Consider the following 17,381-nt stretch of genomic DNA (forward strand, 5'->3'; position numbering starts at 1 on the left):
AGTTAACGAAAAGGCATATGGAAGTACCTAATGGGCAAAGGGAAAGGAGGAACAGACGATGCTAAATATCAGCGTATGTGCGACAGAGAGACTCACAGAAGAATATGAATGCAAGTCTAAGGTTGCCTATCACTAGAATCCCACCTTCTGATGACATGAGTCCATCTGAGAAACTATCGTTAACGGAAAGATTCAGGTCACCTGAAGACCGTGTTGGTGCCCAAAGCCTAGCCCAGCTTGAAAAACCCAAAGAAATGAAAAAAACACACAATTAAATGGAAGTGGGTTACAACAAAGCCAGTTGAGACATCTGCAGCTTTTCTGCCCTTGGAATGTTCCCTAATCCAGGGTGTTTCCCTTTCCATTTTCCTGGTCAGCAAAGGCAGTGGCATCAAGGGCACATCTTGGACGTGGGAGGTCCGGTGGCCGTGGGCACCACCAGCTCTCTCCTCCTCCGTGGGTCTTCTGCTCGCTGGCCTGTCCAGGATCTAGCCATAGCCAAGTGCCGCTGGGGCGGGGACTGCTGTAAAGCACAGACAAGCTTCTTTTGAAGACGTCCCCCCTGCTTTGCTTTCCCAAGAGCTCCTGATGGCTCAACCCCGTCATCTGGCCCGATTCTGCCCGCCCCGCTTCTGAGGAGAAGAGCAAGGGTGTCCCTGCAGCGGGGGCCTTCCCAGGCGTCCTTTCCCCGAGCCCCAGGTTCAGATGCCCAGTCCCGCACTAGGGAAGGACATCACTCTCACTCCCTCGGGACTTCCTCTGCCTTTTGGCCTTGACCTCCTCTTCCTGGGGAAGGGGCTGCTGTGGGGGTGGCTGCGGGGGCTGAGCTGGAGGCTGCGGTTTGTGTTTCCTCTTCCCACCTCCTCTGGGGGTCTTGGGCAGAGGTGGGGGCGGCGGTGGGGGCGGGGGCGGGGGTGGGAGGGGAGGAGGCGGCGGTGGGGGCAGGGGTGGCGCCTCCCTGGCCATGTGGATGACCGCTTCGATGGTGGCCATGATGGTATCTTGGCTGGCGGCGGGCTCCAGCACCAGCGGGCTCAGGCTGGGCTTCTGACCCCTTTTGCTGGGCAGGTCGATGCATTTTTCCAGCACCGGCATTTGGTCTCTGGAGTCCTCATCGAATTGGGTGGGCTGCTTTCGGGGACGCCCCCTCCTCTTCTTGACGAAGTTGTTGCCTGTCTTTGATTGTCTCTGCAGCCGCTTGGCCTTCAGGATCTTGTTCACGTGGTCCAGGTTCTTCTTGGTGGACAGGATCTTGGTGTAGCTGCACATCTTCCGCACCTCGCACTGGATGGCCTCGATCTCCCGCCTCTTGAATCGTTTCTTCAGGGAGGAGCTGGCTGCAGGAGGGGAGAGAGAAGAAATTGAGCACAGGATGCCAGCTGTCCTAAGGCTCGCCTTTTCAGTGACACCTGGCATCATATTTGCCTGTGGAGATTGGGGGCCATTAATGCCATGGACATGACTTAGTACCCAATATTTATTCTCCCCTTTTCCTTATTAAAATTAAAGACAATAAAAATAAGCATTGATTAAATATCTTACATCTACAAAGCATTTCTGGTTCTATTATTTCAATCTTCACAACAATCCACGAAGTAGTCCTGTTCCCATTTTTAAGATTTGGAAACTGAGGCTCATGCCACTAGGGAGATCCACTCAGAAGTCTAAGGTCAGAGTCACAATATGAATTTTCCTAACACAGCTTTTATTATTTATGACCCTTTGACATTTGATCTGATTCAATTTAGCATTAGGTTATACTTTCTCTTTTTGTAGAAAATGTTGAATGAATAGAATGACAAGCTGCCTTCCCTATCAAGCCATCTTGATAGGTACTTGAATGTAGGGTTGATTCACATGTACTGTCAACCTCCAAAAAGAGATGTCTTGATCTAAACTGTAATATTTTACTCCTAACCTTCCTCCACTGTCCGAGGGAGGATTACTTTCTGAGACACTCTATTTAGGATACCACCATCTCTCTAATTCTCTTCCCCTAGCCCCCGCCCCAAATTTCTGGACTTGTTAAGTTGCCTGATGATGTCCACTTGACCAGTTCATCCTCTGGGAACCTGAAGGGAAACATCAGCCAGGTGTTTCTGAATCCTTTACACTCCCACTACTAGGCTATTGTCTGCAAAGAGCTATTTTCACGTCCTGTTGGCCAGATGCTCCTCTAGTTTATGAGCCAAACTTCTGGTCTCAGGAAGTCCTGTACTGCTGCCACTAAATAGCCTTCAGAACTGCTTCATTTTGAAGTTCAGGCACAATAAAGTGTGAATAGCTTCAAGACGTAGCAGATCTTTCCTCCTTTAGGTTGTTCTTTCTCTTGTGTTGTTCATGAGACACATGTGTACATTCATATGCACACACACATACACATACACACACAGGCACTCACACATACTCTGCTGTCCATCTCCACACCGGCCACTTATAAATTTAAGAAGTGTGTCTTCAATTAGTTCCTTACCTCTATAATTCACCCTACATGCTCAACCCCAAAGAAGCCCAGATATAGAGTGGAAGATGTTGACCCTACTAAACGTTGCAGGCCTAAAAGGAAATGTTTCATTTTAGCATCATGGTCTGTTGTGTTAGCCCCAATTTTTTCAACTACTTGTGGAGAAATAGGATAAATATCTTAAGGAAAATGAGGGAAAAAATATTAAAACATGGATACCACTCTCAGTTACTCCTGGGCGCTCCCACTTTATTCTTTCCCCTGCTTTACCCCATTCCTCTCTCATGCTGTGCCCAACACAGATTTCCCGGAGGGGTTTCATTTGAAGTTTTTACAACACTGGCTTTGTGGAGTGGGAAGCTCTGAGTTCCACAGGACAGGTCAAAATGGTACTGCTTTAGGCTAAAGGTCATTGCAAGACTTACTGAGCAATGAATAACGACTGAACAATCTTAAATAAAGTAAGTTATAAAGATCAAAATAGAAAAAGGCAGAGTGAGCGTCTGACTACAAAAATAGCATTTTTTGTAGTTAGTGTTGTAAAAGAAAAAGGAGACCAACTGTGGGCCAAACACTGGGTGGATGAGATTTCAGTGTCTCTTCCTTCCAAAGCTACCTCATGGGACTTTATTACGCCTCTAGAGTAGTGTCGTCCAATAGAATCTTCTACACTGGTGGAAATGTTCCATATCTGTGCTGTCCCATAGGGTAGCCACTAGTCACATGTGGCTACTAATCACCGGAAATGTGGTCAGTGTGCCTGAGAAACATAATTTTTCATTTAAGTTAAATAGCTACCTGTGGCCAGTAACAGCCATGTTGGGCAGCTCAGTTCTAGACCTAAGCACTGTGAATCTCAAAACACACATGGCATTCATTTAGTAAAACACAGATGGTGGGAATCTCCAGGCAAATAACTTGGTGCCTTCAATAAATAAGATGCAAGGAGAGACAGGTAGGGGAGAGGGTGGAGGTGTAAATTAACAGAGACTTAAGAGGTAAAATGATCATATTTGGATGCCAATTTAAACAAACTGTCAAAAGAGATCTTATTTCATGCATTTGTGGATATTTGAATACTATGTGGACATTGCATGGTATTATAGACTTACTAGAGGCCCGATGCATGAAATTTGTGCAAGAGTAGGCCTTCCTTCTCCTGCCTGCCAGACTGGTTTCCCTCCAGCACCTGGGACCCAGGCTTCCCTCGAAGCCCCGGCTTCGTCTGTAAGGACATCCTGTCTTATTAGCATATTACCCTTTTATTATTATAGATTGTTAATTTTCTTAGGTGTCATAATTGCATTGGGATCATGCTCTTTTAAAGTGCATATCTTTAAGAAATACATGCTAAAATATTTATAGATGAAATCATATGATACAATTTGTATTGCCTTCAAAAAAATGGGGAAGGGAGGAGGTAAGTAGAAGTATGGATGAAACAAGATTAACCACTGTCCCTGTGTGTGACCAGAAGCAGAGTGCAGTGTAGCAAGAAGGACTTCATGCAGGTGCGGCTGGAAAACAGGCTGGACTAGGACGGGCCTCTTAGCCTCTCTGAATCTCTTTTTCTTTATCGACTATATTGGATGGTTAGATTACATACTCTCAAAATTCTCTTCTAGATTTAAAGATTGCTATAATTCTTTCCTATACTCATTATCAATTGCCTTGAGAAATGTGAGGGGGCTTTCTATAACATTTATTTCACCTAATAACTTTGAAATCCTAGTTGGGGGAAGGACTTGGGACTTGGCATGGTTTGATATTAACAAATCTTTCTCCTTATTGCTTATGATTGCACTGTCCCTCTAAATGTTTTCAGATTTTTCTCTCTTCAAATTGTTTCATTGTTAGACAGTAATTTCTGGGCTTTTGCAGCAAGATTGATTCCATATTTGCCCTCCATCTTCTAATTGCCCTATATCTTGCCTGTTCTTTGTCAGTTCTAAAAAATAATTATGAGTGGTCAAGGCAAGATGCAAATTCATTTCTTAGCTCTGCAATTCAAATCATTCTGGACCTTTCTCTGTATTTAAAATTGCCATGCAAATAAGAGGTTGAGGTGGTTTGGGTCTAGACCTAGGTTTTCCTTCTCTTTGCTCCCATTATCAGAGGATCGGCTTATCAGCCTTCATTTATTTTGCCATGTCCTTTATGATAATCAAAGACAACTGAGCACTGTTTGTTGTGCACTGACTACAGATGTAGCACAGGCACTGTGAACAAGATAAGGGCTCACAAGTCTTAGTTTTATAGAAGGTTTTAAGAAATAGGGGCTAATAGTTTGAAGACTGTACCTTTCCCATGTGGAACTTACATCCTAGTTTTACAAGAACTTTATGGGTGGGTGAGAGAGGGAGGCAAATTTATCTCTAGACTCATTAGAATTTTTCTTACTGCTTGAATATCCCTAAGGGCAGGTGGGGTCTTACTGGGGATTGTTGAACTGTCTTTTTTGTTGTTGTTGTTGAACTGTCTTGAGTTGAACTGCCTTCCAGGTTGACCAGGGCTGGAACACCATCTGCCTCAATCAAGGGCGAGAGGTGCAGTATGAATTGCATTGTATGCTGATCCAGGTTAGAAGGTTCTTAGATAGCAAAGGCCCATCTTTTCTCCCTGGCAAAGGTCATTCACGAAGCCATACATGACCTGGTAAGTAGAACATAGTCAGCAAACACAAGCTCGAGGGGATTTAATTGTTTAATGTTCTCCCATGCACGTTGTGCATTTTTTTGTACTTTGTAATTATATTTAAATCAGTAGTGGTCCCGTGTTTTCCTTGCTGCTTTTAATTTTTTAATAGGCTCTATGAAGCAACTTGCCTTGGCATGCAAACATTCTCCCTTCTTCCTTAGAATTTAAATTAACCTTCTAACATTCTTGGCCTTAAAAGCGCTTCTGAAAGAGATGGCAAGTTGCCTCTGCTGGTGAGGTCTCTGCAAGGCAGGGCTGGTCGTCAGCCGAGTACTACAGATCTGCTTTCCAGTTCGGAAGCCATCGTTTAGAATTAGGGTTTGCAGGTGCGGGGGATTTGTCACAATATAAAGGTGCTTCCATTCTGTTCTTAAAGTCATCTTACTACAGGTTGGGGTTTCTCTGAAAATGTGACTAGCTCAGCGGTTCTCAACCTGTGGGTCATGACCCCATTGGTGGTCGAATGACCCTTTCACAGGGGTCGCCTAAGACCATCCTGCATATCAGATATTTACATTACGATTCATAACAGTAGCAACATTACAGTTATGAAGTAGCAACAAAAATAATTTGATGGTTGGGTCACAACATGAGGAACTGTATTTAAAGGGCCAGAAGGTTGAGAACCACTGGACTAGCTTGTTTAAAGCACAGTAACTACTGGACTGAAGTGACAGATTCCTCTTAGGTTTATTGATGAAGAGCATCTTCTCTCTGATGCAATGGCTTGTAGGACCCTGGTCTTTGTTTTGCTCCCATCTCCCATTTCTTCCTGGGACAAGTGAAGCTAGGAAGTGAGGTGGGCAGCCTGGCTGATGGAGAGGTGAAGCAGTGAGGTGTGCCGGTGCACGTGTAGGTGTGCAAATGCTGACATGGTAAAGGCCACCAATAGTAAGCGCCCCAGAGTATCTGTCTCCCCCAGATCTTCTGGGATAGGGGTTCAGTAACTTGCCCTGCACTCTCCGGCCTCTGCAATCTTGTCCACACTGCTCACCTCTTCTCTGCCTCTCCAATCTGGTCCAGTTTTAAGTCAGTAGCCTCCCGTATGGGGTGCACATACCCCAAGACAAACATATTAAGGTTTTTTATTTTATTATTTGTATTTTATTTAAAGAATAAAAAGTAAGTTAAATATTCTAATGCTTAATATATAGAGCAGCCGTGAGGCCCTTATTTGGGCTGCATATCAGATGGTGTCACCTCTCAAGGGTGGGCAAGAGGTTCTGGGAAAAGAAGAGGCATGTGCATTGGAAGGGCTGACAGGCAATCCATTGGGTTGTTACTTTCAGGGTGTTGTCAGGTCCTACACTCTAAATGCTACAGCAGGTCAGTCTCCATGGTTCATTTTAGAAAATTAAGATCTTTAAGAAGAAAAAAAAATTCAAAATATTTTGTAATAGGATGAGGAATATCCATGAAATATGGTATATACCACACAGAGTTTTATTGGTTATCTCAGCAAACTGCATAAGAGTTGTCATTTTCAAAGATGAATTTGGCAATTTTCTTGTACAAAAAGACAGGGTTCTAAAAGTTCTCACCTTTTCTGTGCTGTCAAGGAGCTATCAGTAATGTTACCTAGCAGCTGTTAAAAAACAAACAGAAACTTAATGTCCTTTTGGGGTAAAATGGGCAAGAAAGTAATTGCTTTTAGAAAGAAACACACAAGGGAGGTAACATTTTTGAAATGGATTGAAAATGTTTTCATTGTTTGTCAATTTTGCTGCCAAAAATGATATATTATAACCTGTAAAATCCTTTAAATCTGCAAATTAAAAAATCTTGTAAACAGAGTTAACTTCAAAATGATGTGTTTCAGAGATTTGAACTTACTAAAAAATATAATGCCTTTTGATATGCAAGAGCATTTGTTTATTGATAAGGAAATTAGTTAGCCAAATTTCATCAAAAAATCTTTGCTTAATTGAGGGGAAGTATTAAAAATATAGTATTAAGCAAAATGATGCACTTTCTCCTTTTGGATCTATCTATAACTAAAATATCCTTTTAACCTACAATGTCTGTATTGAAATAAACTAAATTCAGAATCAGACCTTCAAACTGCTTTATCATGTGTCAAAGAAACGAGTTCTATAAAAAGAAGTATTCAAACTAAATCACTTGGCCCTCCCTAAAACATTATTAAAGTTAGTGTAACATGTAGATGACAGTAAAAATGTTTTTTGTTTTGTTAATAATAAAAAGTTCCATGAAATTGAAAATTATTTTAAAATATTTATTTCAGATTTATCTCAACCTTTTAAAGTTCATATTTTAAAAAATGAGTGCATATATTCTGAATATGTATTTACATGGGGTAAAGCTTCAAGATTATGTTACTGATATCACCACATGATCAAACTTTTTGACTACTTTAAAGTTTTCCTTTCTTTTTCTAACGTCCTGAAGAGTTTATTCACTCAATATTTATCCCTAGATCTTCTTGAAGAGACAGCAGTGTTCCTCTTCATTCCCCTATAACAGAGAACACAGTTCCTTTCTCATAGTAGATACTGAATTAATATTTCCTGCTGCACGGCTTCAGGTTGTAAGCTCCTAAAGACCAAAGCCTGCATATCTTTAATCTTTCTATTCCCCAGAGCACCTTTAATTGAATTGCATGCAATTCCAAGGCAGTCAAAGGAGTGTCCTACCCACCGAGAGCTTCTGGAGAGGGATTTAATGCTGACCTCCACTACTTGGTTAGGCCACTCTGAGGACCTGGTCCTTAGGTTTTTAGAATTCCTGACTTCTCTGACCATGAGCAAATAATACTAGTTATTTCATGAGCTGGGTTTTGTATAAACCACTGGTGGCTTTGGACAGAGGAAGGTAGTGGTAACATGTCTCCAGAGAGAACCTGAGCTGAGTAAGGACACTGTTAATTTGCTCGAGGAACCCCTAAGAAAGGTAACCTGGACTTTGGCAGGCTTGAGAAAGCTGGGTGAAGGGGAGAGCTCAGAGATTTGAGAACTAGCAACAGAGGTGATTACAGATGCCTATAAGGCACACTGTACACCTTCATCAATAGGAATTGTGCAGGGTGCGTGCTCAGAAGAGTCTTTTAAGTCTGTGAGTTTTCCGGGGGGTGGGTGGGTGGGTGATATTTATTAGGATCAGAGTGTTGTTTTCCTAGGCTTTGGGTAAGGAGTGAATCCTGAGTGGCAGCACTCATAAACGGAGGAATACTAGGGCCATGTAGCCCTCATCTGGTTCAAGCAACTTTGACTTCTGTAAAAGTTGCACGTGGCTCAAGCCCTGAAGACTGACTAGACAATGTGAAAGGCTGGATAGAAATGTAGTTGATGCCAAAAAGTTGAAAGCTCCATCTGTTGAGTCTCACAGCATGCCAGGTGGTCACATGGTGGGAAGGGGGGTTCTCACCCTGCCAATGGGTTCTTTGTATTTTTTTTTCTCTCTCAAATATGGCATAGCTATATCCTTAACCATAAATATCATCCCCTATATAATACTCCAAATATTATAGATGCATATTCCTTCTTGATTGTGAGAGTATTTTCATTCTCTTTTTTGAATTTTGAAAACAAACAAACAAACAAACAAACAGCCCCCTAGAAAAACAGGGAAGAACAAAGAATAATGTAGCAAACAGGGTCTTATAAAATTTTTTCACATTTTAAATATTTAGGCTCAGAAGAAACAAATCCTTGTCGACCATCCTAGAACTTCAAGAATTATATCAAATGGTAACTATCCATGTTTTGTTTTCTTCCTAGTCTTAATAATTGCATTTGTTTACTTAAAAACTTAGTCTAGCTGTTTATGATCTGATAGAAAACATATCCACCAAGACATTAGAAGAAGGTTGTCTTGACTTTTCATTCTTTAGTTCTGTGCCTCCAAACAAATCTCTTAATTTCTTGACAGGGAAATTACCTCGAGATAAATATAATCCTGTAAAAATAGTCATACACCTTCAAGTCTTCTCTGTTCTAGGTAAGACATCCTTTATTCCTTCATCTGTGTTTTATGAGATGAATTCTAGACTATATTCCATTTTGATCACCCTTCTCTAGAGGGTGTTTATCTGCCAAATCTCATCTTAAACTTTGGTGCCCAGAATTGAACTGATCTCCCAAGTATGAAGTAATTAGTGCAGAAAAATTGGGTTGATTAATTTCTATGATCAAGGAACTATGCATCTATCAATAAGGGCTATATTAAAAAAAAACAAAACTAAACTAAACTCAGGTGTTTTTTTTGTAGCACCAACACACTGCTGGCTTGTATTAAATGGAAGCTCAATTAACTCCCTTAAATGCTTTCATATAAACTGCCACGAAACTGGACATTGCTATGTGAAATTGTTTTTTGAGTTTAACTACAAACCTTCTTTTTAAATCAGCAAAGTTTAATTTTATGGTTTCAATCCAGTGTTCTAGTCTGTTGTGAAAGTTTGGAATCTTAATTTTGCTTTGTCAGAGGGTGCCCAGATTTGTAGGGATTTCTATGGGGTTTAATACCCTCCAAGTTAATGACTGTCTCTTTAACTCTTTCTGGGTATGATTCAACTGTCTCAAATGAATGCCATTGTTTCCCTCTTTATTAAACTTACTAGAGGCCCAGTGCACAAAATTCGTGCACTCATGGGGGGGGGGGATCCCTCAGCACAGCCTGTGGCCTCTTGCAGTCCGGGAGCCCTTGGGGGGATGTCCAACTGACGGCTTAGGCCCACTCCCTTAGCGCTGCTGCGGAGGCGGGAGAAGCTCCCGCCACTGCCGCTGCGCTTGCCAGCCATGAGCCCAGCTCAGGGCTTCTGGCTGAGCAGTGCTCCCTCTATGGGAGCGCACTGACAACCAGGGGGCAGCTCCTGCATTGAGCGTCTGCACCCTGGTGGTCAATGCGCATCATAGCAACTGGTATTCTGTCGTTTGGTCAATTTGCATATTAGCCTTTTATTATATAGGATTGAAGAAAATATTTCAATTTATACCACAAAGTATTCCTGTATTCTTCATAAAACAATAAGCAATTTATACCCATTGCTTTAGACGTTCACATATTTTTGTGTCTATCTAGTTAATAGATGATGGATGTACCACAGAAACAATAACTTTGCATAGCCTACAGGTGTGTGCCCAACTCTATTATTTCAGTCAAAGAGGATATTGCATCTGATGTTGAACTGGGTAAAATATCTTACATTTATCTTTCATCCAGAGGCAATTCTCCAGCTTTAGTGAGAAAGAACAAGACAAAAGCAAAATGAAACAAAACAAAACAAAACTAGGTGTGGTTCCAGTGCTTTCCAATTTCCACTGGAATTTAGTTTATGATTCAGATTTAAAGGTTCTCACTGATATTTTCATCTTGATACATTCTACCCATTCTTTAAAACTCCAATTAAGTCATCTTCCTAAAATCCATATGAGGACTCTCATTTCAACATTAATCTTTCTGGTCTCTTCTATCTAGCTTGCATCTCTCTGACATCACTTGACAGTCTATCCTGTATTAAGGAGATGGGATTAATCTACCTTTAGCTCTCCACTTAAATTGTGTTTTCTTAAGGGACAAGGACAATGTCTTAACCATTCTTACTCATTCTTGGAACAAATATATCTTGAGCCCCACTTTGTACCAGGCACTGTGCTGGGTACTCTATTCCATGCCCTGCCCATAGTGACCAGCACAGAGCTCAGCTGGCTTACTTGAAATTAATCTACGTGATGTGACCTAAACTGAGGCTTAACATCTATTTTTGTAAGGTCTGTGTATAAAATATGAAAGGATTCACTGAAGGGAATCCAAGTCACTGTAAATTAAATCATATCCTCACCTATTTCAGTAGTTCCCTACTTTCCTTGGGGCCCCATTAACTATTTGGAGTATCTAAGCTAGGACCAAAAGCATGGAAGTACTGAGAAATAGATTCTGATATCCAAAACACTCCATAGGAGAAATGGTCTTTCAATGATAAAAACAAGTTTGGAACTTACTGAGTTCCATTAAGCAAACCAGCTTGAGTATTTAAGGCCACAGATTGATTGAAACCATGGGTTCCCTGGAAAATGGAGACAAGTATCAAGCAATATATATATATATATATATATATATATATATGCCTAAGCGACCGAACGACTGGACAACCAGTTGACTGGTCGCTATGACGCACACTGACCACCAGGGGGCAGATTCTCAATGCAGGAGCTGCCCCCTGGTGGTCAGTGCGCTCCCACAGCAGGAGCATCGCTTAGCTGACCGATGGGCACCAGACACAGGGCTCATGGCTGGCGAGCGCTGCTGTGGTGGCATGAGCCTCTCCTGATAGGGACTGACTGGGCGCAAACCCATGGCAGACACAGCAGGCCCAGGATAAGCAGGAGTGGCAGGCAGGAGTGGCAGGCAGCATTGGACTTCCAGTTTCAGCCCGATCTCCGCAGGCCACGCTGAGGGACCCCACTGGGGCACAAATCCGTGCACCAGGCCTCTAGTATATTATATATTAATTATCTAACACCAAAATGAGAGAGAGAGAGAGAGAGAGAGAGAGAGAGAGAGGGAAAGAGAGGGGGAAGGTAGAAAATATGAATGGTTTTTTCATTGCTGAACATTTGGATCAGAATTATAATGGTTTATTGTGGGGGAGTGTCCACATGCTCTCTTGGCAAATACCTATACATTCAAGTTCTGAGCAATATACCAGTTCTTTTTTTGTGTTTTTTTAAGTTACTGCTTTTCTTTCCTTTTTTTTCTTCTTCCTAATATAAGCTTGGACAGACTCAAGGCAGCAAATACTCCTTCCTCAATTTAAGACTTGACAATTTATGAGGAAAAAGCTCATTCATCATATTTCCCTTTTAGAGACCATAAATTATTGGCTCATATACCATGTGGCTTGGATTCTAGGAAAAGTTAGCATAAACAAACCCAAGTTACAATTCGTGGAGTAAGAGAGTGAGTCATAAACAAAACACAGACATATGCTCTCATATAAATAAGGGCCTGGATCATCAGCTTCCCAAAGTCTGCTTCCCATTAATTACACAACAGAATGAACTTTCCATATGTAAGCCCAAATCACTTAACTCTGGCAACTTGTGGGAGACAAAGACCAGGATTGTGGCTTTCATTTAGGCACCAACTAAACTGGATTTCAAAATAAGAAAAATCCTCAAAATACCTTCAGCTTTTGGAGGGCATGAAAGTCCCTTGGAGGAGGGTTTTGGAGCATTGAAACTCCAGCAACCCAGGGATTCTGCTCGAGGCTGGTCTAGATCCCCTGCTGAATTTAAAGCTAATATCGGGCTTACTCTTTTTTGTTCTGAGCTCTGTCATCTTTATGGGAAAGCCCTGGGTCCAGGCCACACAGGGTGTTCAGACATTGCTGGGATCATGGAACAGCTACAATTCCCTCTGTTAGGAGGTTTGCTCTGTCTTTTGAACCTGTCTATTGATAGCACAAACTCAAGTTTCTTCATGTTACACGAAAACTCTCTGGTCTATCTTAAAGAGGAATCAAGGAAACATATAAGGACTCCTAGGGAAGAGGATTCCTCCGTAGGCGAGACGCTCTGAGAGTAGTGGGAGCAGTGGAGCTCTCTTCTTGTGTCCCTTTCAAAAGCGACCTCATAAAACAAACTAGCAGAGTTAGTAACAAACAACTGAAATAACAGATGTCACATTTCAGAAGTCCTGGGTACAGGAGAGGAGAGAAAAAGGAAATTTATTCTTTGCTAGGGGAGGTACACATGGGTTTCCACCATTCATTTACTCAATGATTATGTAATGTCCACTTTCTGTATCATACTATCGACCATACAAGGTAAGTGCAATACATCATTCCTGCTTTCATATGAAATTAAGGGAAAGAAGACACAAACATTTTTGGAGAATCTACAGTGCAGTCTACAGTATTTCACATATTTCCTCATTTATTTAGCAACCACATGAGGATACTATTAGTGCTATAGTACAGATATGAAAACTGAGACCTCAGAGATTAAATAATTTTCCTAAGGGCACATATTTTATTTTATTTATTTATTTTTTAATCCTTATTCAAGGCTATTTTTCCATTGTTTTTTGAGAGAGTGGTAGGGAGGGGGAGAGACAGAGAGAAAGGGAAACATTGATGTGAGAGAGATACATCAATTGGTTGCCTCCTGCATGTGTCCTGGGGTGGGAATTGAGCCTGCAACTGAGGTATATGCCCTTGACTAGAATCAAACCCAGGACCCTTCAGAACGTAGGCCAACACTCTATCCACTAAGCCAAACGGTTAGGCAAGGGCACACATTTTAGAGGTTATGGACTCAAGAATTCAAGCAAGGGCTGCCCCATTTCAAAGCCAGTTTCATACAATAGATATACCCTTACGGAAGCAAAAATAAGACAGAGTTAGATAGGAATGAGGCTGGGATTTCCCTGTTAATTTCCCACTGTTGACTGCACTGGAGTGCCAAATTTCTCTCAATTTCACAATCTCAAAGAACTCTTCCTATCCCCAAATTCCATAATTTAATAATACAAGAGAGTACTACAGATTCCCCTTGTTGCTTCTGCTAGATTATGTGTTCCTACATAGTGCTTGGATTTTGTTACTCACTTAGGTTCCTTTGTTTCCTATAGGGAGCCAGACAGCTAATATAATGAGTGAAGTTGGACTGGATTATAAAGGAAGGTAGGGGGGCTGGAGGGAGGACCCGGGAAACTAAAGAGAATGGGCCTGATGCCCAAACGTTACTCTGTGTCAATCAATTGCTGGCAGGTAGAAATCTGAACCAACAGTTATTAGATAGTCCGAGTTTCAAAAAGCCAGAAATCTTGATTATTATGTAAATCTGCTAACATTTCCCAGCTGCTAATTAATTTTTAAAGAAAGGTATAACCCTCTGGAGGCCAGTCAAAATACAATTGCAGGGGGCTACTGGCCCATGGCTACCATTTTGCTAATGGTGCCCTTCAGAATGGTCACCTGGCCTCATCCGAGAATTTCAGGAACTCCAGTTCTGACCCCAAACCTCCTTTCCAGCTTCCTCTGTTATTTCCACATACACCCAAATCTCAGAGATGTAAACGACTCTCTCCTATTCTTTCTGCATATGAATTCCATTCATCCTTAGAAGGACACCTCAACTCTTCTTTTTCCAGATCATCTCACTGTCTTCCGAAGTCCCTTAGTATCACTCAGTTGGAGATCAATGATCTGTCAGTTGCTAAATGATAGCTCCATTACTGTCTGAGGTTATTCAATCTGTTCATTTTTAAAATATTATTTGGTCATCTCATGTTTTGGAGTCAGGCCTTCCCAAACAGTATGAAAGTTCCTCTAGGGCAGGTCTAATCTTATCCTTACATGTATCAAAGTGACTGGTGCTTAAAAACTCTTGACGATTCATACCAAAGACTTATAGAAGTTTCAGTAAGATGAGCTCCATATGGAAGTTAATACCCTCACTGGTGGTGGTGGTGTTGCGGGGGGTGGAGGGGGGGGGGTTGTGCACTAAGATAAGGGTATTTGGAGGGTGGAGTGAGGATAAAACTTCTAATGATAATTAATGGATGTTATGATCTGAGTCATAAAATGACTAAATTATGACTTAACATGATTAAATCATAACATGACATGACTTCATTTCTGACATGAGAGGGGTCATAAAAGTGATATATGGTTTTGACTATGTGATTGGTGTTTTGATCTGTCATTTCATTTCTTCCTCACCACTGCCTAAAAGGCATTCTTTTTCCCATTTCACTGATGAGGAAACTGAGACTCAGAAGTCTCAGTTAGACTCAGTGACTTACCAGAGGGAACTAGTTAATCATTACTGCGGGCCACAAAATCCCTGACCCTTGAATTCCAAATCCAGCTTCCACTATGCATTTGTGTGGTAGCCAGAAGGATTCCAGGTTTCCTAATTCCTACTCAGGTAATATTTTGTAATTAATTTCTTCTTTCTGGGCTCAATTTTCTCATTTGCAACATGAAGGGGATGGCAGAGGTGCCTTCTAGTCTATTCTAATGAGGTCTAGTCAATTCCAGTTTGAGTATCAGGAGGCCCAGACCCCCTGGGAGAATACCCTGGTATTACTCCAGTGGGTCTCAGGGGTAGAATGGAGAGGGCTTATGGGTGGGTGCTATGTCTGTCTGTCTGTCTGTCTCTTTGCCACATCTGTCTACAATCCTTACTCTGTTCTTTCTCACTGCCCCCTTTCTCCATGACTCTCTTTCTCTGTCTTTCCTTTCTCTGAGACTGACTCCTGCCTGCCCAGACCACTAAGGATCACTCTTAATGACAGTCATTACACAGTTCTTCCACATTGCCTGAGGCCATTTCCGCAGCAATGAGCAGGAAAGACCTTGCCCCCCTTCCCAACAGCTGGGCTCAGTATGCCAACTTCACTGGAACCAAGTTTTTCAAAAACTCTCCGTTAATTACAGGAAACGCACAGCACTGTCCCCACCCCCTCTCATTAACACAGTTGCTTTCAGTCGCCACTAAATTATCTCACCGCCATTAAAACAACAATCTAATTAGACTTGTGGAAATGGAAAGTGCCAGTGAACACGGCAGGCATAGCACTATCTCAAAACTGATCGTAAAATATTCCTGCCCTTGCCTTCTTGGCTGCATAAAATCTACCCCTGGATGAGCCTCCTTTCATTCTTTTCCATTTATAAAGAATATTTGATATAAAATGAGTATCTTAATAGAAATCGCTTCACGTATGGAGGGGTTTCTTTCTTGCGTTTCTCTGAGAGCATGGAGTCCTCATTACAATAATCGCACCTGACTCCCCCTGAGCTGGGGCCTCACAGCCAAACCTCCCACTGGGCTTCAATGGAGGTGTGAATGATACTATCACTGGGAAGAAGATAAAATGTATTATTATCATTACTTTATTTTTAACAGGGTCTGACTGTGGCAAGAGGAGGTTGGGAGCGTAATCTGTAGGAAGCATTTCAAGAAGATAAATTGAGTTAAATTTCTCAGACAGACTTTCAAACCTGTCATTAAGCCTTTTGTCTTCTCTAAAATCTCAGCTCTGGAGAGAAAAAAAAAATTAGTTCAATCAAGTCCAGACCTGTTCACGGAGTATCTACTATGCACCCGACACTGTGTGAGGGTATTCATGCCCAAATATGATTATGTTGTTTAAAAGCAATACTCCCAGCTTTTGCTTCTCTTATTTCATCCCATATAAATCAAGGGATTTATGGGATACATAGTCCTTATTGAAGGAGACAAAAACCTAAATAGGAAATGGTTGCTCCCCCTGGGAAAGCAATACTCCAGCCACAAGACTATCATATGTAAAATGAAGTACAACCTAGGCCAATGTCCAGATTTCCATGGAGTGGCTCATCCTGAAAATCCCACAGAACTTTCAATTGAAGGGAGACATAGGATCCTCCTTCTCGGAATAAACCCATAGCCATGTACTGCACATATCATGCCACATAGGCCGACTCTTGAACTTGATAATAATCTTCCCTCAGGATAACCTGGTGGATTAGCCATGAGCTGGTCTGCCATAACTGAACAAAGGACTCTAGAGGCCCCAGAGGTCCCTCTCGGGTTGCTCTCTATGCTGAACATTCTTAGGATGGTTTGCTATTTCTGGTGCTGAAATGGAAAATAAAGGCACATCATTGCCTTTCAACTCTAAAGAATGTAATGCAAGAGTATGCTTTTTCATGCACCAGATGGTTCTGTACAGAAAACACTTGTTCAACACATTTTGACTAGTATTCAATGATTATCTATTATTTGTCCACTTCAGTGCTAGTTACTGAAAATAAGGGAGTGGAGAGTCCAGCCTGGGACACAGGCATGAGAACACAGACACTGTTAAATATAGAGACCAATGATCAATGGGCTTACAGGGAGCCATGGGGCACAGAAGATGTGGTATGCAAATTGGCCATGGGGTGGTTCTCAAACTGGGTGTAAGGGAAGGCATCTTAGAGTTGAAGGCACTATGCTGAGTCTTAAAGAATAATCATGAATTAGCCATCCGGACAGCTTGAGGAGTGGGTGAGGGAATAGTCCAGAATGGAAAGCCCAAACAGCAATAACCATAACAGCAACAGTAACAATAGCAACAATAGCGCTGGTTTGCTGAACTCTTCCTATGGGGCAGGCATGCAGCCAAGATTTTCACCAGGTCTATCTCATTTAGTCCTCCCCACAACCCTCTACGCTAGGTGGTATGCTTTCCATGTTCATTGAGGTCTGAGATCACCCAGCTGGTA

At 41.9% G+C, this 17,381-nt stretch overlaps 1 protein-coding gene across 1 annotated transcript in view; it reads right to left on the minus strand.

Annotated features, from left to right (window-relative positions):
- Window positions 1–391: 391 nt before the first annotated feature.
- Window positions 392–17,381, minus strand: part of SETBP1 (SET binding protein 1) — a 95,754-nt gene continuing 78,764 nt past the window's right edge. The window contains exons 3-4 of the mRNA XM_023750799.1: window positions 964–1,337; window positions 392–523 (exon numbers count right to left, since the gene is read on the minus strand). Of these exons, the coding sequence (XP_023606567.1) occupies window positions 392–523; window positions 964–1,337 (506 nt within the window). The remainder of the gene's footprint in view (window positions 524–963; window positions 1,338–17,381) is intronic.

Source organism: Myotis lucifugus, unplaced genomic scaffold, assembly GCF_000147115.1.
Source record: "Myotis lucifugus unplaced genomic scaffold, Myoluc2.0 scaffold_16, whole genome shotgun sequence".
NCBI lineage: Eukaryota > Metazoa > Chordata > Mammalia > Chiroptera > Vespertilionidae > Myotis > Myotis lucifugus.